This window comes from Vitis riparia, chromosome 7 (assembly GCF_004353265.1).
Source record: "Vitis riparia cultivar Riparia Gloire de Montpellier isolate 1030 chromosome 7, EGFV_Vit.rip_1.0, whole genome shotgun sequence".
Taxonomy (NCBI): domain Eukaryota; kingdom Viridiplantae; phylum Streptophyta; class Magnoliopsida; order Vitales; family Vitaceae; genus Vitis; species Vitis riparia.
Window position 1 is genome coordinate 23087548 of NC_048437.1, and position 22094 is coordinate 23109641.

At 33.5% G+C, this 22094-nt stretch overlaps 2 protein-coding genes across 2 annotated transcripts; both read left to right on the top strand.

Annotated features, from left to right (window-relative positions):
* Positions 1-2432: 2432 nt before the first annotated feature.
* On the top strand, positions 2433-4947 carry LOC117917683 (acid phosphatase 1). The gene is made up of 3 exons (XM_034834039.1): positions 2433-2881; positions 3406-3615; positions 4622-4947. The coding sequence occupies exons 1-3, from the start codon at positions 2499-2501 to the stop codon at positions 4797-4799; spliced, it is 771 nt and encodes a 256-aa protein (XP_034689930.1). The 5' UTR covers positions 2433-2498; the 3' UTR covers positions 4800-4947.
* A 2545-nt stretch (positions 4948-7492) lies between these two features.
* LOC117918539 (protein PHOSPHATE STARVATION RESPONSE 1) lies at positions 7493-20586 on the top strand. The gene is made up of 8 exons (XM_034835265.1): positions 7493-7693; positions 10683-11469; positions 11633-11843; positions 11936-12012; positions 12112-12151; positions 13068-13125; positions 16147-16216; positions 19801-20586. The coding sequence occupies exons 2-8, from the start codon at positions 10810-10812 to the stop codon at positions 20236-20238; spliced, it is 1554 nt and encodes a 517-aa protein (XP_034691156.1). The 5' UTR covers positions 7493-7693; positions 10683-10809; the 3' UTR covers positions 20239-20586.
* Positions 20587-22094: the final 1508 nt, after the last annotated feature.

The following is a 22094-nucleotide window of genomic DNA, read 5'->3' on the forward strand; positions in this document are numbered from 1 at the left end:
ATTTTAAGTATTCTTTTTCCTCACTAGTGGTGTCTAGTGAGAATTTAGGTTGATGATTCTTATTAGCCTCCTTCCAATCTAGCTATTGAATTATTGAATAGTAGGTTGGATGATGTTTATTGATTAAAGTTTGAAAGTAGGCAACATTAAGAGTTGAATGAAATAGAAATTAGTAAGGTTTCTATAGTCTTCTAGTTATTAGATGTGTAAAAACAAATTACATAATTGTTTGAATCAATATCCAAGTGCCAAATTTTTGTCATATCATAACCCAATTGCATAGACCAGATATCTCTTAAACACTTGCTTCAAGTACTACCAAACTACATAAAAATAAAGTAAAACCCTCGAAAGTTTGACACCAACTACCATTTTAAAACAAACAAAACCTCCTTTAAATGTAAAATACTAATGAAGATTGTTCAACAAACAAAAATAGTAATGTACGAAGATCAAATATGATAAAGGACACCCCCATAGCCTCTTCACTATTGCCCAAAGCTTTTGATTTTCATCCTCCATCCTTCTCATCCCTCTTGACAACCCAAATATGATATGCCTTGAAGGCTCACACATGGGAGGATCAATCCAAACCAAAAAATCCATAGTCTTCGTTCCACTACATTCAAAGCAAGATTTTAGTGAAAGTGGGGAATGAAGTGAAATAGATTCAAAAGGCATGAAAACTTGTCGTCTTCCTATCACATCCATAAAATCTCCTCCTTGAAATGGAATCAATCCATAAGGTTACTTGTTTGGTCAGCTTTCTATAATAACAATGGATTGCTTGCATTATTGATGCAAATTTGTCTCTTAAGATAGTGAAATCTAGTTTATCAAGAAGGATGTGAAGGAACCCAACTAATTTTGCCTCCAAATGGGTCCAAGGGCATTGGAATTTAGTCAAATTTTCAACGTTAAGTGTCCTGTCATGCCCAAAAACTCATTCCCTTAGTTTATTAAATAGGATAGAAGGTGTAATGGGACACTTTAGACTTTGATTAGTGTAGTCTTTGTTTTTAAATTGGTTAGAAGCCGAAATTGAAACCAAAATTGGAGTGAGGAGTACGTGCCCTGAAAAATTCAAAAAGGTAAAAAAGAAGGAAAGGAAAAATCCAAAAAAAGAAATGAATGCAAATAAAAAAAATGGGAAAAAGCCTAAACCAATTTGTATGAAAGGATTTAATTATTGGGATGCAAATATCAAGCTTTAATTATTTGAAATAAGAAAATGAAAATAAAAATAAAACCTAATTTGGCATCTGTCATTTCCATAATTATTCCACTCTCTTTTCCTTCAATCACGGCTCACCTCTTTGTCTCCTTTGAGAGCAGCCAGCACAAAGACAAAAAAAATTCTTTCCATTTATTAACTTCATCTTTTAGGGTACAAAAATTTTGAAAAAAGTGGGGATGACAACTCTACCAATAATGAAACGAGCTTGCCAGGTTCACGGTGAGTTTAAAGATTTTTTTAGAAACCTGGGAATTCGAGTATTTTCTTATCTCATCCCGTTCTGTTTCAATTATATATAAATTAATTTAATTTAAATTTTATTTTATTATTTTTAATATACAATATAATAATAATAATATACCTTTTAATAAAATAGATTAAAATATATTTGTTTTAATATAATTAAAAAAATTTAAAAATAATTAAAAAATTTTCTTTAAAAAAAAAATTAAACGGGATGAGATAGAATGGAATGGATATGAGAAATACATATACCCGCACTATCCCGCTATGTTTTATTTAATTCTTTTAATGAAAATGAAAATTATTTGGAATAAATAGGATGAAGTTGGATAGAGGTGAAGCGTATCAAATGTCTCTCATTGCCGTCCTTGAAAAAAAAAATAGAAAAAATGAAAAAATAAAATAAAATAAGGAAGAAACACATTCACATCTATTTTTTTCAATTTTTTTCTCCTATAAACTATGTGTTTTTTAATTTTTTTTATAAAAGCATTATCTATAATTTCTATTATTTATGAGTGTTCTTTAATTCTTTGTTATTATATTCTTAATAAAGTTATTCTAAATTTTCATTTGAACTTTTATGATAATTTCATGCAATAATTAAATTTGGTATTACATGTGATATAATGTTCAATACTTATGAATCTCAAGCATAACAATATTCTTCATTTTTCTTATAATTAAAATTTTAAAATATTATTTTATTTTTTAAAAAGGCTAAATCTTTTTTCACTAAAAAGACCTTATTAAATGCAACCCAAACACCACCTTAAAATGCATAATTGCCCTTGTCCTCATGCACATAAACCCACAATTAATGTACTACTACCCATTCATTTAGTCCCCCCACATGTGATTTCAACTCCATTTTCAAGTGCATGGCCCCACAAAATGCCCCGCAAGCCACAACCCATGTGAATCCTGCCCTATATCAGCCCCTCCCCCATCACCCATTGCCACTAAAACACCCCAAATCTCTCTCTCTCCCTCATCATTGTCATTTACCACCCCCCAAATGGGCAAAAACTTAGGGTTCTTACTGGCCTTCACAGGCCTTCTCATCAGCTCAGCAGTTGCAGATTGGAACATTTTGAGGCCATGGAAGAGCAGCTTGGTGCAAGAGGGCTTGAAAAATTATTGTGAGAGTTGGAGGATCAATGTGGAGCTAAACAACATCAAGGGCTTTGATGTTGTGCCCCAAGAATGTGTGGAGTTTGTGGGTAAATACATGACTTCTTCTCAGTATAAGGCTGATATTGAGAGGGCAGTTGAAGAGAGTGTGCTTTATCTAAGTAAGGGTTGTTGCAGCTTAAAGGGTGATGATAAAGACGCATGGATCTTTGATATTGATGATACTCTTGTGTCCATTGTGCCTTACTATAAGAAGCATCATTTTGGGTAAGTTTCTTTCCTCTCATTCTTATCCACTATTACAATGTGCCAAACATGGCCTTAATGTTTCCTTTTGAAGTGTGATTTTGCCTTCAGATGTGAGAAAATATGAACCTACACTAGTCAGATCCAGTTGATGGACTGAGTCACCCAAAAAATTATAATTGATTAAATGAATTCATCAATGATTTAACATCTTGGGTACAGTGGAGAAGGCTCAAGCTTGATCTGGGCTCAGGGCCCACCAGCCTATCTCCTTTCTTATTTTCTTCTCTGCACCTTTCTACATTAATTTAGTCTTTTGGGTAGATCCACATTAAGGAAAAGCAGGTATGAATCTCCAAGGATGGTGCCTTAGATGATAGGGTATACTTTTCCTGGCCCATGGACTCAGACTAGGTCCATTGTTGAATTGGGCCAGTAAGAAGGGCACAATGTGCTCCATTTGAGTCACTTCTTTGATTCAAACAAGATGATATGATCATTTCCTCATTGGAAATTTTGTTTGTGTATGGACTATGGAATGATAGGGGAGAGAAGTTGAATGTGACCTCCTTGGAAGAATGGATGAGGAAGAATAGGGCACCAGCCCTTAGGGAGACACTAAGATTCTTCAATGACATCAGGGGAAGAGGCTTCAAGATCTTCTTGATATCTTCAAGAAGGGAATGCCTTAGATCTTCCACTGCTGATAACCTCATTAAGGTTGGATACCATGGTTGGACCAGGCTCATTTTAAGGTATTTCTCATCTTTTTTTCCTTTTTCATTTCCATATAAATAAGTGCTTGTTTGGATATATGTCTTGTTTTATGTTTTTAAAATAAAAATCTTAAAAAAATAAATAAATTTATCTTATATTTCTAAAATATTTTTTTATTAATTTTTTTTTTTTATATTTTTAATAATTTAAAAATCATTATTTTTTCTATCTAGGTTTTCAAGAGGTTTTTAATTTTTATCTTATATAAAAATTATTACTATTTTTCATTTTTAAAATAAAAAATAAAAAGTATATCTAACTGAATTCTAAATTAATATATTGGCTTATTTATCCTTATTAATTGTAATAAATATTTATTTTTATTAATTTTAAAAGATCAATTTATTTGTTAAACATCCATAATTACAAAATATTTATAATAAAAAAATGAATTGTAGATGTGGAATTATAAATGTAAAAAGGACTTACTAAATATAAACAAATGAGACAATAGAAATTTGAAATTCAAATAACTTAATTATTTTAATTTAATAATTAAAACTATTTCTAATTTTAAATCATGATATTAAGTTATTTTTTCAAATATGTTTAATCTATTTAATGAATTTAAATTATTAAGCCATTAAATTAATTTATCAAACACTCTCTAAGTTGATATTTAAGAAAATTCTTTATTTTTCAATTGTTGCAAAAATGTTGAAATAGAAGCCGTAATTTCGAAAGAGTAATTATGTGTGTGATGGTGTTTTTAAAAAACACTTTTAATTTAAAAAATATTTTGAAAAAAATAAATCAAATGTTTGAGAAAGTTTAAAAATTCTTTTAAGAATTTGAAAAATTACTTGTAGTATTAAAAAATCATTAAAAAAAAATATTTGACAAATAATTTTTTTTTAAAAACACTTTCATTAAAAATATTTGAAGTAGAAGCATTGTAAAACCCATTCTTATTTTTACTTCTAAAAACGACTTTGAAGACATGATTCCAAACGGGGTGTAATGAATTGCTAATCAATGATTCAGGAAAGAAGCAGATGAATTGATGGAAGTGCAAAAATACAAGGCAAAAGCGAGGCAAGGGTTGGTGAAGGAAGGGTATCGCATATGGGGCATAGTTGGAGACCAGTGGAGCAGCTTTGAGGGGACTCCCTCCGCAAAAAGAACATTCAAGCTTCCCAATCCCTTATACTATGTTTCCTAATAACCTTCTCATTATGTGGACTCCATTTACTTGTCTTTATTCTCCTTGTCTTCCATGGATGTTGTGCATGTCTACTTGTCTACTATCGTTGTCAATACAATACTTTGAAAAATTAATTTTCTAGGATTCCAAACATCCACTAAACCTATTCTTCTCCCTCTCTCTCTCTCTCTCTCTCTCTCTCTCTCTCTCTCTCTCTCTCTCTCTCTCTCTCTCTCTCTCTCTCTCTCCTTTGAGAATGCTTACAAATGAATAGGATTCCAAACATCCACTAAACCTATTCTTCTCCCTCTCTCTCTCTCTCTTTCTCTCTCTCTCTCTCTCTCTCCTTTGAGAATGCTTACAAATGAAAAAGTGTTGAAAGAGCATTTTTGTCAAATTGTTCTCTCTCTCTCTCTCTCTCTCTCTCTCTCTCTCTCTCTCTCTCTCTCTCTCTCTCTCAAGAATGCTTACAAATGAAAAAGTGTTGAAAGAGCATTTTTGTCAAATTGGGTGAAGTCATAACTTAATGTCTATCCTTTTCTTATGCTCTGTTTGGATTATCTTTTGAGAGAGCAAAAACTCATTTTTAATCTAAATATAAGTTGTCATTTTAGAGAAAAATTTTAATTTAAAATATATTATCTTATAATCCTAAACCATTCAATCCCTTTATTTTTATTTAATTTGAACTCGGTACTCACTCCAAGTCCAATTCAATCTCATTTTCCTAAGTTTGAGTTGAATTTAGGTTGTTTACATTAGATTCAAGTTGATCGAGTTAGACTTAAGTTGGTCGTATTGTATAATTCAAAATCTATTTATGTTATTATTTTAATGTATTTATATGAAAATTTAAATAACAAATATAATAAAATTTCAAGATAGCAACAAAAGAATAAACGTAGATTTATATATTTTCTAAAAATAATGAAAAACATATGATATAATACAATTTGATAATTTTTCTTAAAAATAAAAATAGAAAATGAATATTATTATATAGGATAAGATGCATGATAAATATTATAAAAACATTAAATCTGGTTCGGATTAAGTTCATGTTATTCAAACCTTAACCCTAACCTAATCTAAATTGAATTTGGATTGAAAAAAACTAGACCCAAACCCAACCTTCAAGTTGGGTTCAAGTTAAATTGCGTTAGCCTGCCCAAATTACACCTCTATCTAAAACCGAGCCTTAAACTTCTTACAATGAAATCCCAATTATAACACATTTAACTTATCAAATCACTTTCGTCTAAGTTGAAAGGGAGGTTTTCTGATTTTCCAAAAAATTTCTCAAAATTATTAATTTATGATACTTTGAAAAATAAAAATAAATTATGAGACAATTTCCATAGGAAAATAAAAATTACATTTATCATAAAAAAAATCATCTAAAAGTAGAATATGTGTTTTATCCAATGATGAAAATATCAGGATATATCAATAATACATCGTCTATCGAAGAAAGTGGATACGATATATAGTTTGTCAGAAATATTGGTAAATATCGATAATATATCGACGATATATCTGTAAAAAATTAAATTATTATAAATAAGTTAATTTTAATTATCTTATAATTTATTTTGTATACTAATTAAATATAAAACAAATATAAAATCATAAATAAAATTATCAATATTTTTAAATAAAAATTATAAATATATTTAAATAACATAATGAGTACATTTGCAATAATTCAATTTTAAATTAATAATTTTATTTTATTTTGATATTCAAGTATAATGATAGTATCTTAAGAATAAATTAATAGTAAATTTTTTAATTAGTATAACATTGAATTTAAATTAGTACATTTTTACAATTAATTAATATATTTTTAATAAAGGTAGTAAATTAACATAATAATATATTTAAATCACATAATTAGTATATTTATAATAATTTAACTTCTGAGTTTACACTTACAAAATTCATATTTATTATCAACTGACACTATATAATTAAATTTAATATCACAAATCATATCATACATATATTAATTTCTTCAATAAAATAACTTTAAAATGTTTATTATACTTCTAATTTCATTTTTAAGAGTTTTTTTTATTATATTTTCATAAGTTTTGATGACTTTTTGGTTTATACTTCGATATATCCATAAAATCCAAGTATCGATATATCCGTGATTACTGATATTTTCATCATCGGTTTTATCATTATAAGGTTAAATAGATAAAAAAAAAAATAGCATTTTCATTGAAGGAAATTTTTTTATTATGATCCATTAAAAAGTAAATTGGCTGAAAAAGAAATGAAAAAAGTGGCAAATTTTTATTTTGAGAAAAGTAAAAATTTCCCCAAGGAAAAATCACTAAGGTTGATGCCTGATGGGTTGACTTTGCTTTGACACGTGTACCACCAAAAGTCAGATGTAGCATAATGGGGGTATAATTGAGAACACCCAAGAGAGTCCAAATAAAGGAAGACAAGGGAATGGTACGTGGGGCCCACTGGCCTTTGGGACGACCCAAAGAGCATAACCGTGGCACACAACCTCCAAATAAATAAAATAAAATATTTGTAAAATTCTAAGCCCCACGTGCACCTCACGAGACTTTTCCCCTTTCTCCACCAATAAGAGAGCTACACGTTGCAATAATCTGGTAGGCACTACACACATGACGTTCACTACAACTTCCAGCGAGTGGTGAGCAGGCTCTGAAGAGGCGCGTGGACGGGTCGATGATCCTCTCAATATAGAGAGGGTGGGCTGCTCAAAGTGCACCGTCCGCTTCTGTGGTGCGCCGGTGACGGAGATTTGTGGCACCCGCAGGTGAATTTAGAGACTTCTCTTGGCCCTGACCACCTTCAGATTGCAGAATTTGGATTCGATTCTGTGCGTTTCCGGGCTCAATTTCTCAGCTTTCTTTGTGGATTTTTAGGTGAGAATTGGATGTACCCATTTGATGATTTTGTTTTATTTTGGGTGTAATCCGAGGATGTACGAATGAGTTTTATCTGATTTGTCGTTTGGTACTTTGAATTTCAATTGCCCATTTGGAGTTTGCTTGAGTTTTGGTGGTTTCCAGTGTTTATTCGGTTTAAATTGAATTGGGTTCTCTCACTTTTTTTTTTTTTTCCCATCGAGATTTGTTGTTGTTGTTCTAGGTTTATTCAATGTGTTCCTTTTAGATATTTAGATGGTTTCTCGTGTCGAGAATCGTGGGAACTTATGTTACTTTTTTTTTCCTTCTGTATATTTGTGCTTTTGGATGAGTTGGGTGCACTGATGATACTCTGATTTTGCTGAAAAAGTGGTTCTGGATAGGGCAAAATGGTGAAAATGATTAGCGGACTTCAGAATAGTTGGGATGAGGCTTTTATGAGTTGAGTGGAATTGGATTGAGTTGGGTGTCTTAATCTGATAGCATGTGATTTAGCTGAAGATAAAACCCTAGATAGAGCAGAATTGTCCATAAAGCTTCAATTTTGATGAATGCCAAACAGTTGAAATATTGAGATGTGGAGTTGACTTCAATTGGGCGTCTTTCTATTATGACCCAATGAAAAAGATGACCTGCGATAGAGAATGGTGGAAAAAGGATTCAGTTAGTGAAGTTAAATAGTCGGCATGACCTTTGAGTCGAATTGATTTGAGTTAGTGTCATTATATTACCTATGAATTTGCGGGTATGGCCCTAGATAGAATCGTGGATCCCAAATAGTTGAGGTAAGGCTATTCTGAGTTGAGTTGAGTTCGGTGTCTTTGGTGGTGTCTGGTACAAACATGGCTCTACTCATGATTCTGAATGTGAATGTTGGATCTACTTTGGTTGGGTATTAATGAGATAATGAACTTCACTTTTAATTTAGATGGTTGTGTGAGTTAGTTTCATTTAGTTAAGCAGAAAAACTGGTTTAAGAAGATCTGTGAGTGTCTGGGATTATGAAATAAATCTTTTGGTATTGTACACCGGGCAGGCAAACAGTTGATGTGGGTTAAACATGCAGTGGAGACATCTCTTATAGTAAATTTGTCTTAATGTGGAAAAAAAAATATAATTGTACATACAAAAATGTAATAAGGCAATTGAGGAGGAAGTGATTGTTTGATGTTTTTGTGGCATGTCTTACTACTTACAAACTTGTCATGTGTTTGTTTCCATGGAGCACAGGGATTTCCATATACATGTTTAGTAGGTTGGATTGTTTTGAGATGTTATGAGGGCCATTAAAGATCAAGTTTAACTCTAGAATTTTGAAATGATGGCTCCTGTTGCTATTCAGGATAGTAGATTCCAGAAATTAGGAAATACGAAAAAATTATTATGCTACAACTAGACTCATGACATCACTGAACAGTATACATATGCTTCATTTTCTTGGTTTCTTTTTTAATTATAATGGTAGGAATCAGTAAGTAGTATCTTGGTCTTCAAAAATCATGATGACAAGAGATTACTGGCCTCTAGGTAGGTGATGATTTGTTTGAAGATCATTTTCATCATCATGTGCGCACAGAACTTTTTATTAATCTATCCGGTGCTGTCACTATTATCTGCTATCTTATGATTTATAACCATGATTTCTATCTTATCCTTTATCCTCTTATTTGTTAGTTCTGCCCTCTATATTGGTCTGGTAAACACAGATATGGGGCCTTTTTGGTATAAATTTGTTGTCTAATTTACAAATACCTGAAGTGGGGTTGAGTGATGGCTTTGTTGGGTTGCCTATGTGGCTAGCTGCTGTAGGTGCTTTAGTGAATTTAAGGATTTTAAGAGAAAACATTCTGAGAGGTGACAAAGTGACATTTTTGAGCTATTCATTACATCTAAATTTGCTTTTGCTTTGCCCGTTGAGGAATGTTTTATCTCTTGTCCCGATTATGGCCTTGCAAATATGTTGATACTCCAAATCTCATCCTTTATCAAAGAAAGGGGTCAGGCTCTCCTAGTTAAATTTCTTCTCTAGAAGATATAGACATCTATCTCTCTAGGTTGGGCAGCCTTCCTCATGTTCATGTAAAATTCTAGTGGTCTAGACAAGGTTACTTTTAAGAGTGATTGGGGGCTTGTTGGATTGCACAACCAGCTCATTTGGCAATCCTCCAGCATCACATCTGAAAAATCATCTAACATACTCTTCACTGTTGTTGCGCATTCCTTTGTCATAGCCTATTGGTTTTACCATATCATGTGCCACTTGTTTAACCCGAAAACATTTTCTTTATTCTCTGTGGTAATGACGCATTATGGTTATCTTGCCTCCAGTTGCTTAGGAACTAGAAGCAGCTTATATATTGCTCTTCTGGGAGTACCTGGGGGCTTAAAAGTTTCTTCTCTGCCACTAGTTTGAACTGCAAATGCTATGTAAAGCTGAAAGCTACACTGTGTAAATTGTGGCATAGTATGAACACTTAAGATTAGACAATGAAGGAGATGAACACTCCTGCCAACAGATATTGATATGAAAATATTCATCTTGAATGGGAATAACATGTAATTTGCCTTGTCTTTTCAATTAGTATTTCTAGAAAATAAGGAAGATTTAATGGCATTAGCCATGAATGTTCTATGTGGGATCATGAGATGAAAAAGAATTGATTGTTTTTCTTTAATTGGCCAGAGGATGGTTTTTTCCCTTCATGGATTCCCTACTTTAGTTTGTTCCATTATTACTCTTTTATATTTGTGCATGCAAAGTTAAGTTTTTTTGCAACTAAAGTCGGAATAGGATCCATTCAAGGGACTGTTATTTTTGAGATATTAATGTGGATTTGCCTTTTTACTTTTATTCTGTGAAAAGTTTCTCATTTCCATGACCTCTGAGAAACACTTCTATGGTAATGCTCCCTTTTTCTTAATATTTTGTATTAATAGTTTCCTTGCTTCACAGGTTCAAGAATTGATGACCTTCTCTGTGTTGCAGGAATTGAAAATCAGCGACAGGGGCGCTTTCAGGATCTCCTCATTAAGTGAGCATTGATTCATTAGAGTGAACTGACAGACTAAGCTAAATAGGTGAGCTGGCTCCGTTTTTTAATTCAGGGACTAAAATGGAGGCACACTCTACTCTATCCATTCGGGGGTCAGGTTCAAAGCAGCTTAATAACCTGGGAGCATCTGGAGCTTTGTCTTCTTCGTTGTCTGTTCTTCCTACCTCTCTTGAAGAGACACATCCCAAGTTGCCAGACTCTCAACAAGTTTATGTGGGAAGGGAAATCATGACAAGGCCTCAGGCTATGCATGCTAGTCCTTTACCCTCCAACAGCGGTGCAGTTGGTCATATTTTTTCATCATCCTCAGGATACTCCACAGACCTTCATTTCTCATCTGTTTCACCCCATGAAAGGCATTCAAGAAGTGCTCCTTTTATTTCTCAGTCATCAAGTAATGGGACATCTTTGCCATTAGCACATTCTTCACATTCAGGACAGCTTCAGTCTACAGCATCAAGTCATTGCATTGAAGAAAATAACAATGCTTCCTGGTGTACAGATTCACTATCCGGTTTTCTTGATTTTCCTGTAAACACCCCTGTCCAGAGTAGTCAAATAGAAAGTAGGAGTGCAAGTGGTGTCATTGCATCTGAGGACCTTAGCAAACGGCATGATTGGCAAGAATGGGCAGACCAGCTAATCACTGATGATGATGCTCTGACTTCGAATTGGAATGAGTTCCTTGTTGACACCAATGTTGCAGATGTAGAACCAAAGGTTCTGCTCCTCTCATAATGACCCAACTATTAAGATAACTTTGCAATTGTTTTTTTCTTTTATTTTTCCTCTTTTTAGAAATTGAATCATTTCTCTTCTAAAGAAGTAAATTGACTCATGTCTTGTATGATTTAATTGTTTTGTTTCCATTATGTTACTACAGATGGCTTACCAAGTGCCTAAACCATCATCAAACTTCTCAGCAAACCAGCCCCAGGTTCATCCACAGCTTTCTGCTCCATCTGGAGAAGTTCACAATGTTGTTACTCCCTCATCATCAGTAAACACTGCTCCAACCAAGCCACGGATGCGTTGGACACCAGAACTTCATGAGGCTTTTGTGGAGGCAGTCAACCAACTTGGTGGTAGTGAAAGTGTGTACCCCTCCTAGCCTTACTTTACTGTTTAACCTTATTTGGACAATACAATTATAAGGTCCTAGCTTTAATTGTTTTATTATAAACAGGAGCTACTCCTAAGGGTGTGCTGAAGCTCATGAAAGTGGAAGGCTTAACCATCTATCATGTAAAAAGCCACTTGCAGGTATATTACTTTTTTACTTTCATCTAGAAATGAGTCCCTATCATGATGGACTTTTTAAGGTTTCTTGTTTAATTGATGATCTTGCTGAATTGAATGCAGAAATATAGAACAGCGAGATACAGACCAGAGTCATCGGAAGGTAAATATTAAGTACCCCCAAGTCCTTCTATATGTCTCTGTGTTTGGATTTGGCTTTTGTCTGTATGAAAAAAAAAAAAAAAATTCCTGAAAGGTTGTGTATCTATTGTTTGATGGAGCATATATGAGTAAGACTTTGGTATTAGTATGATATGCTACTAAAGTATACACATGATATTATATGAATGTGGCATGGAGAACCAACTTATTTCATGGAAAAAGGCATCACATTCCTTCATTTGGTGATCTATCAACTCTTAACCAATTTTTTTTGTGCTTCAAACCAGAAATAGTGGGTTCAAGAACCATTTCTCCAGAATCTTCAAGAACCTTTTCTTGTTCTTTAACAATAAGTTCTGAAGAAATTATCATGTGGTTAGATAATATATTTATCTTAGTTCTCTCTTTGGTTTGTTTCTTCCTTTTTTATAGACTTAAACTTACACTAATTTTTTTCTTCTCAATTATTTGTTTATTTTGTATTTTTTTGTTGATAATGGGTCTTCTGAGTCTAAATTATAACTATTAACTTAAGCATAACTTTTTTCTCACCAAGTCAGGCAATGATATGCTCCCTGGTGGCCTTACTTCTATTATTTTCTTACTGATCCTTCTCAGCATCTTCTGTGTTACAATGTTATAGAACTGTATATTCTGGGAAGCTTCAGACAGTGTCCTGAAAAGCAAATCAATATAATATTTCGTCAACCTTATTATTGTTATTATTATTATTATTATTTTTGTGTCCCTTGAATTTCTTATTCCTAACTTCAATATTCTTTGTAGTTAGTGCTGATACATTGACTCAACTTTTTCATTGACAGCCATAGAGGAGAGCAAGTAATATTTAGGAAATTTAGTTGTGATATTGGGCTTTTCTAAGGAAGTTTTATTGGGTTGTTTTCTTATGTTTACAGGATCCTCTGAGAAAAGATTGACATCCATTGAAGAAATGTCGTCTCTGGACTTGAAAACGTAAATTAACTTCTCCTTATTATTTCTTGGTGGATTTCTGTTTTACTCTGCCCATACATTTATTTATTTCATTACTTGCAGATTTATCATAAATGTGTCTTAGTTGTTTGAAGTATCTATTGCAACATCAAAGTGTACATCCAGAGAGTTTTGCCCTAAAATTTAAATTGCCTACAGTAGCCTCCAGATAAATGGATCCACTTTGACTAGGTGGCTTTATAGATTAAAAAGGTCATATGTTGTGCATGTGGCTGCATGAGTTATGAGAGACTACATAAACAGCGTATTAGGTTTCCTTCCTCTTCATTTAGCACTCTCTCAGAACCTGCAACATCTTTGATATGGGCAGTAGGGATACCATTGGACAAGGCCTATGGTTCTTCATCTTAACTGCTTCTGTGATCCTTCCACCTAAAGATCCCTTGACCTCAATATTCTCTCTTATATTTTATTGCAAAATTTGTTGTATCTATGTTTTGGTATTGTTGTTGGGCTTTTTAAAGAAAGAGGTGAGTTTGCACTTCGTTGTTTGCCATCCCTCTATTGTCATAGTCAAGGCTTTTTATTTCAATGAAGTAGAACATTCCGTTTTGAGTCTAACTAGTTCATAAGGACATGAATTCTTTTAGGGTATCTATTTCTCTTTAATTGTGCCTTCGCCCTGCCATTCCTAATCACTTTTTTATATGTAGCTTGACTACTTTCTTGTTTTATTCAGTGTTATGTTAATCATGTGAGTAAGTATTTAATCTAGGTCATTTTTGTTGGCTCCTTATTATCTATGAATGGTGTGTGGTGGCTTCTATGATAATATGTCTCTTTTTATCAGAATTTGGCTTGTTCATTGTTTTCTGTATTATAAAAATTATGCTCATGAAACACACAGCCTTTAATGGTCCATAGGGGTGAGATTTTATGAGTACTGTGTATTTGCTTAGTAGCCTAGCCATTTGACCCAAGATTCTCATCTTAATGTTCATTGGTAATTGTGTACTTTAGTATTTCTTAGTTTCTATTATTTGTAATGACTCCCCTCTACACTTCTTTGCAATTCTCCCATCTATCTACCATTTGATTACAATGGATTCAACTATACACATGTTTGCTTGCATATAATGGTGGGCATCATGAACCTTGACCTCTCAATATCTACCAACAGTGTGAAAGGCTGAGCTGTAGCTGATCTCTCGAGCTTCACTTGAGCACAGACAGACTTCAGCCAGCCTGGTTCAAGCATGGCTCAGATTATAGAAATAAATATCAAACTTGGCTTGCCCCAGGCCAGTTAAGGTTTTTCTTTCCTGGTCATTACCAAAATATAAATGAGGATCGTTTCTTCATAGTGCTAAGGCAGGTTTTAAGCAATTTTCTTTGGTGTAATTTTAGGCACCGCTAATTGTGTTCTCTGAAAAAATCTGTATAAAAGAGGTTTTGACTTGATGTGTAAAAAATTTTAGATTCTAAAGCTCTTCTGCAAAAGCATTTCACCCCTATACTGAAAAAAGCTTTTGAGCCACAGACCCTTTTTGCTTTATACTTCAGTTGCAAGCAAACATACTGTAAATCCTTTATGATTCAGAAAGAGCTGCACTGGATGGGACCTAAGATTGTTACACAGTTCTGCAGTTGACTTATTGTGTCACTAGCACATGCAACAGGTAGAGATTCAGAAAATAGTGATAAAACAACCTGCCTGTGAATTGGCTGAATGGCATTCTATTGGTGGATGACTTCTCATTTAGTGACAAAGCTTATTTTCACTCAATGTCCACAATTTGGAAAGTTCTTGTGTATTTGAAATTGCTCATTTGCGTTTTTTATGAGCCATCTGAACCAGGAACTGATTACTCAAGGTTGACGTGTTTACAAATGAGATTTGGGCTAGGCTTGTGCTTGACTTGTTTCCCCTATCAAATGATAAACAAGTTCAGCTTGTTCTAATTTTGAGCTAGTTGGCTCACTGAACAGAAGAGAGGAAAAAAACAAAGAAAAGAAAAGGAAAATAAGTACCATGCAAGGCTTGAAATTGGGGCCATGAAAACTCATAATTGTATGAGATTAATCTTCATTTAGGTTTTCTTTTATCCAAAAAAAAAAAAAAAAAAAACAGTAGGGTTGTTTGTTCAGTTCTAGGATTGCCAATTAGAAACGTCTTTTTATATAAAAGAGACAAAAATAAAAATAAAAACCTGCCAATAGCTGAGAAAAGATGACTGACAATTTTAAGAAAATGGACCGCCTTAATTTTCCCTTATCAGGCTATTTTCCTTCTCATTTTTTAGTCAAAGACTTCATCCTGTAAAAATAGGAGGTTTAATGTTTCATGTAAGTTAAACTGGAGATTACAATTAAAAATGTTCCACTCAAATCCCTATGAACTAGAGTACTATAAGTTTAGGTTTTATCAATCGCTTCAGGAGGGATAGGGCTGATTTTGAGCCTTTTTTTTAATCCTTTTTGGTTCTTTTTCCTTTATATGCATTAGTACTCGTTATGTAAATGGGCTGCAACCCTTCTTTTGGTTGGTGCCTATTAATACATCTCCGATTTGCCTATTGTAAAACAATGTATTGGACTGGAGATTGAATTTGGACAGTCTACTCCACTGTCATGATCGAAATAAGGCAGCTAACTGAAGCATAGAAGCTCTTGACATAATCCAGGGCAGCCTAAGTAGCTGTATGAAGACTCTTGGTTTATGATAGGTGCTGCATACAATAGCTTGTTCAATTAATTTCTTTGCCATCAATGAACGTATGTGTTAGATGTTGTTGCTGAAGTGACTGCCTAATAATGAAAGATTGATTGAGCTACTATTTGGGTTTTAGTTGTAATCACTTGTTACTCTTTGCTTTATGGGGTCATAGATCTGTAGCCATACTCAACTTAGATCAAGTGCAAGGTCTCTCAGCTTTTTGCCATTCAAGCACTACATGGAGTTTTCTGTCATGCTATATCTTGTTCTTGAATTCTTTTGCTGAAAATTTCAAATCTGTAACTCTATTTTTGTTTGGATAGCAGAGGTATTGAGATCACTGAAGCCCTGCGATTACAGATGGAAGTTCAGAAGAGGCTGCACGAACAACTTGAGGTATGAATTTGTTCCTTTGAAAAGAATTTAAGTCTTGATTTGATCATTCATTTACTGCTTAATCAGGAAGCAATTTTGATGTGGGATAACCCTAGGATGGTTGCATGTAATCAATTAGGCTAGTTAGGGTTTCAATCTTTTAGGATTTAAGGAGAAGAACAAGAATAAAATTATAGTGACGGGAAAAAAAGATTAAATTAAAATAATAAAAGAAAAGACAATGAAAGATAGAAAACTTTAGAGTCTCACTAAGGCCTTTTAGGAGTCACCTTGGAAGAAAAAGCAATGGTGCCGCACCATTAACATTTTAAAGTATGTAAAACTTAATATTATTTCATCATTGGTCAATAATCCTGTTTTAAATCAATTAACCTTATTTATAGGCTTTAGAAATCCTAAAAACTCAAGAAAATGATGAAAAAATAAACCTAACCTATGTAGTAACTTTTAGAACCTTTTATTCATTCCCTAAAATTATTAAATCTTCAAAAAAGATTAAAAGAAAATAGAACCTTTTTTTAGAATTAGAAACTTATTTTGTAAAATGTTTTTGTAATAAGATTTTTTAGTAAAGAAGACTTGTATGTTCTAACCACTCAAAATAGAACTTTAGAAAATGACTTGTAAAAAGTTTCTATAGATGGCTTTTGTCTAGTTAGGTGAAAGGTTTTTGTCTTTCTTTTTGCCTATCTCTTAGACGTTGTTTGTATACTTCGTGTGTACCTTTTTCACTGCTTCTAGGCATTACTAATACAAACTCTTATTTGCCTCTAAAAAAAAAAAAAAAAAAAAAAAAAAAAAAAGAAGACTCAAAATAGAACTTTAGAAATATATGAACTTGTTTTCAGGAGAAATTTCTAATAAAAAACTTTCCAAACTTTGAATACAAATTAAATAGTAACTACTAACTAATTATGATTCTAGAAAACCTAAAAATTGCAAAATTACCAAAATATCTTTGAAGAAGTAATTTAAGATTTCTTTATTTCGCTTTCATTCTATTTTTGAGTAGATCTTGGAGGTTAATCCTCATCAAATTTAATAGAATTCAGACAATTGCAATAACCGTTTTCCTTCTAAGCATATGATCTACTTTAGAGCCAAATGGCTTTCCTAAAATGGAATTCACACCTTGGAGAGCAGGCTCATAATCTTGTTCTGTCACCAGCTTAAATCCTGTAGTTGCAGTAAGAAATACCGAATTCAAACATCCATGGCATATTGGTACACAGATGTGGTCCATTGTAGCTGAATTGAATGGCATATTTTAGAGCATGGGACCCATCTTGGGTACAGCTTGTTGTTGGCCAAAATACTTGTATTGCCAACATTCAAGGAAATGGAGAACATTTGAACTTTGCTTTTCCATCTTTTTATTTTTTTTGCCAGAAAGCTAAAACTATCATTTAAATTGTTATATAGTTGTACTCTTGGTTTTTGATATTTCTGCCATTGATTTGCCTAGCCCTGAAACTTTGTGGCTATATTGTTGGTCACATAGACATTATTCATTAGGTTCCTTTTGCCATCATTGGGTCATCAATCTCTATTACTTCTCTTCTTAGAAATGCTGTTTTTTTTTTTTTTTTTCCCATTTGAATATGGTTATGATGGTATTAAATGTTGGTACATGTGACAAAGATGGTGTTCACAAAATTCATGTAGGTCCAGTAATGGTCCAGGGGGTCCCACCATGGGGGCCACATCTTGTCTGGAATAGTGTTTAATTTATGAGTTTAATAGTAGAAGAAGTAGAAGTGATTACTACTATGGTGTGATTGAATATTATGTTTGGGAATTGTATTTTAAAAATGTTTTTCTTAGAGATAAAGATAATTATGACATTTTTAAAATTTTTAATTAAATGAAAATCTACTTTTCAGATCATGTTTAAGGAAAAGCATGGGTCTTCTGTTTCTTCAAAATGCTGATCAATAATATTGGGAAATGTGGGGATAATGGTTGAAAGTTCGATCCACACACTCTTGAAAGTTGTGTTTCACCTTCAAGCACTGCTTTTAGCGTTCGAGAAGTTCTCTCAAACAGGACTTTAATTAGATGTGGTCAAGCCCACTAGCCTCCTCATTTTGGAGAAATCTGAATTTTCCATATCCAGGGGGATTATAATTATGTTTCAGATTTCAGGTGGTTGGTATTAAACTACATAGGTGGTTGTTTTTTGGCTTTAGTTTGATCTTGTTTAGTTATTATTAAAAAGTATTTTCCTTGTTCTAGCAGAAGTTTTCAAATTTAAGGGCAGGATTTGTGACCAGGCCTTGTAAAAAGTTTTTGTTCATGTATATGCTTATAGTAGTTTTGTATTTAACTATGTCTTTCTAAGTTTGAGTCTTATTTAAGGTCAGGAAATTTGGTAGAAGTTTATGTTTCTGAAGTCCCTTTATATTTATTTTCTAAGTTAAAGATATTTGTGAACTGCACTTCTACCTAAGTCATGGTTACACCAATTTTTACATTCGGTAACTGGGATTCTTCCCCTTTCTTCACTCTTTAATGATGACACCCTATTGATTCTCATCTAGATAAGACTTTAAGGCTTATTTATCCTTCTCTTCTTTTACTTTAATTTTCTTTGCTGCTGGGCACATTGTTATACTGTCTTCCCTTAGCCCTAATTTTATTCCTAACCTAATCCTACTTTTCTCTCCACTACCTTAAAACATAAATTTTAAAATGACCCTTCTGCTTATAAAGTCCAGAAACTTTTCCTCTTAATTTCAGCCTATAGGACATCTTCATCTCTATCCCAATTGACCGTCATTCCATGTGTAAATCCATTTTCATCTTCTCCACCATAAACTCCAAAATCCGAAGCCCTATCCTGTGTTATTTGATTGTTATTAGAGGGTTTCATTCCTTTCCTCTTTTATTTTTTTTATTTTTGTGTTGAGAGTGTGTAAAGCTACATGGCATGATGTAATTTCTGCCATGCATAAATGTCCCAGAGACTTGATCTGTACTAGAACATGTGCCAAATTGCCCATCAATTCTGGATACAGTATGAGATATTCAAAATTGGTTATGGGACTTGAGATTCTATAACATGGAAGAATCTCCAAAACCCCATTTTTTACCCATAGACCATGGGAATCCTCTTTTTGAGCAATGGAATAATGCCTTGATGTGTCTATCAAAAAAAAAAAAAAAAAAAATAAAATAAATCAATGCCTTCATGTGGGATTTGATCATAAACAAATCTTTTCTGTGGGATGGGCTGCTTTATGTTCACTGCATTTTTAGTTTGATCACAAACCCTGAATAATTTAAGTACTTTTAAAAAAAAATAAAAAGCCTTCGCCCTTGAGGCCTAGCTCAAGTGGTAAAGGTTTGAGGTAGGTTTATGGGAGGTTCCAGGTTCAAGTCCAATGGGGACAAAAAAGGAAAAAAGAAAAAAATAATTTACCTATCAAAAAAAAAAAAAAAACCCTTCATAATTTAGGTAGGAAAGGTTTGCTGTGGAGTCATACACAAAGAGACATGCATATATATATATAAGCATAAAGAGAATTGCATATTAGTTCATATCCATGATTTTTATGTAATATTGGTAACTTTCATGGCCGCAGATACAAAGAAATTTACAGCTGCGAATAGAAGAACAAGGGAGATACCTCCAAATGATGTTCGAGAAGCAATGCAAATCAGGAATTGACAAGCTGAAGACATCATCATCTGCACTGGAAAACCCCTCTTCTTTATCATCAGATACCATACCAAATTCCCCTTCTAAAAGTGAAATGGAAGCATCCCATGATGAGCATGACAAAACAGGAACCGACCTAGTTAATGACAGCAAAACATCAAGTGGAAATCCCCAAAAACTGGGCAGGGAGCAAAATGCAATTGAAACCGAAGCTCTTTTGGGTAGCGAGCAAAATGCAATTGAACCTGAAGCTCCTAGGAATGTTGAACAAGATGCTGCTTGTGAATCTAATTCCCAACCCTCGAAGCGCGCAAAAGTGGATGAGTCATCCATATCATCTGTCAAATCAGCATCAAGCTGACAGGAATTGTCAACTAGTGAATCTTCTAGTTCAGATTGAGTTCTCAAGTAGGACAGACTTAGCTGACTGGTATATCAATCTTTGGAACTTTTGATGTCCTATCTCTTCCTTTTGGTCAAGTCCTCATGGGCAATGACTAGTTTACTCTTTCTGTTTAGTTGGATAAACAAAGTGGAGATTATAATTATTGACCTCCTCATTTGTACTGTTGTGGTTATGCAAGGACGAATGTGCATTAAGAAATGCTGTCCTAAACCCACTGATTATGCCCATGAAGGAGTGTCTATTTGTAACGAATTTTTATGCCCCTCATTGTCAAGGTATTAATAATCTTTTTACTTATGGTTAGAGTATGTTCTGTGTATGTACTTTGTTATAAATGTCAGAAATGTTGCAGAAAAACAGACCAGAAAATTTCTCACAGGACAGGTTTACTTGGACATGGCAGAGACCATTTTTCAGATGATATTCTCAACTGAATAGTTGATTTTCCCTTATGTCTTTATCACTGCCGGAATCCTATTGGCTAACAGTAATTGGTTCTGATCATGTCTAAGGCTTGTCTTCTCCCATTACCTGTATTCATGTTCTTTGTAATGCTTTTACCCTTTTCTTGCATCCACCTCTTCAATGATACCCAATTCAATCAGTTCCTGAAGATTTGTCTGGTGGGGGACAGCTTCAGCAGATGCAACACGAAATTAATCTCGATGGCCAAAAGGTTGAAGAAAATGCAACAGGCACATGCAGAGAGAGAAGGAAACAGAGGAGGATTTCAGGATTTGGGGAGAAAAGAGAAACTGGGAAGGAGCAAATGGTTTTACCTGTCTGGTGTTAAAGCAGTTCCCAACTTTGTTAACCATGGGGCTTGACCCCATGGGCCTCCTGCCAATTATCAATCCAATGCTGCTACCTACCAGGCTCTCATGATTTGATCTTCACCTGTGAAGGTGTTCCTTAACTTAAGCATATCAGATGGAAGAAATATGGGTCTTCTTTGCAATGAAGGCCCTAGCAACTTCAGCCTCCTCACTATTTGGAATTGGATGGACTAGCGAGTTTCCAAAATTTGATTTTTGAAACTAAAAGCAAGGAACTTCATGTGATTTTGATTTTTTTTTTCCTTTCTTATTTTTAAATCACGGCTGGTCATTTTATGGCAATATATATATATATTTTGAAAATTTCCAAAAATATATAAATAAAAACAATTTATTAAAAGGTAATCCTTTCCCTGTATCCTTCCGGCCCAAGTCAAATTTAACCCAAGATTTAGTTTGTGAACACAATTTTAAGGCACTAGTGCCCAAATCCAAAGAGGTAGCATTTTCAAATAAACTCAACATCTAGTCTATCAATATTCAATACTAAAGTACTTAACTAAATCAATCCAAACACAGTACAAATAATAATTAAATTTAAAAAATGAGCTAAAACATGATCTAATTTTTAAACAAGTACCACAATATGATAAGTATTATAATATCTCACATCCCGATATGAAAAAAAGTTCTCTATATTCATATAAATACATTTTAAAACCATGCAACCCATTGGATTGTTACACATTCAACAGACTAATGTTTAGGACTCACTGATCCACCTGCAGAGATGATAACATTTTGCCACATGGAGAAAAGTTTGGTTAGGGCTATTGAACAAGAATGGTGGGGTTCCTCTGTGTGAGTGAGAGTTTGGTTTGAGAGGCATGGGGCCATGGTGGTGGTGGGGTCCTTGAAGAATGCAAATCTGTTTTTCGTTTATTGTTTGTTTGTTTGGGAAGGGTTAACATCTCAGACACCTTTGAATTCAAGTTATATGCAGCATATTGGCATAGCAAGCAAACTCTCTCCCAC

What these genes read in the sequence shown, in the direction of transcription:
- LOC117918539 (XM_034835265.1), top strand. Translation starts at nt 10,810, where the DNA reads ATGGAGGCACACTCTACTCTATCCATTCGGGGGTCAGGTTCAAAGCAG. An exon ending in CCAACTTGGTGGTAGTGAAA is followed by an intron (nt 11,844 to 11,935) that starts GTGTGTACCCCT and finishes TATTATAAACAG; the next exon opens with GAGCTACTCCTAAGGGTGTG. An exon ending in GGCTGCACGAACAACTTGAG is followed by an intron (nt 16,217 to 19,800) that starts GTATGAATTTGT and finishes TCATGGCCGCAG; the next exon opens with ATACAAAGAAATTTACAGCT.
- LOC117917683 (XM_034834039.1), top strand. Translation starts at nt 2,499, where the DNA reads ATGGGCAAAAACTTAGGGTTCTTACTGGCCTTCACAGGCCTTCTCATC. An exon ending in TATAAGAAGCATCATTTTGG is followed by an intron (nt 2,882 to 3,405) that starts GTAAGTTTCTTT and finishes ATGGAATGATAG; the next exon opens with GGGAGAGAAGTTGAATGTGA. An exon ending in TGGACCAGGCTCATTTTAAG is followed by an intron (nt 3,616 to 4,621) that starts GTATTTCTCATC and finishes TCAATGATTCAG; the next exon opens with GAAAGAAGCAGATGAATTGA.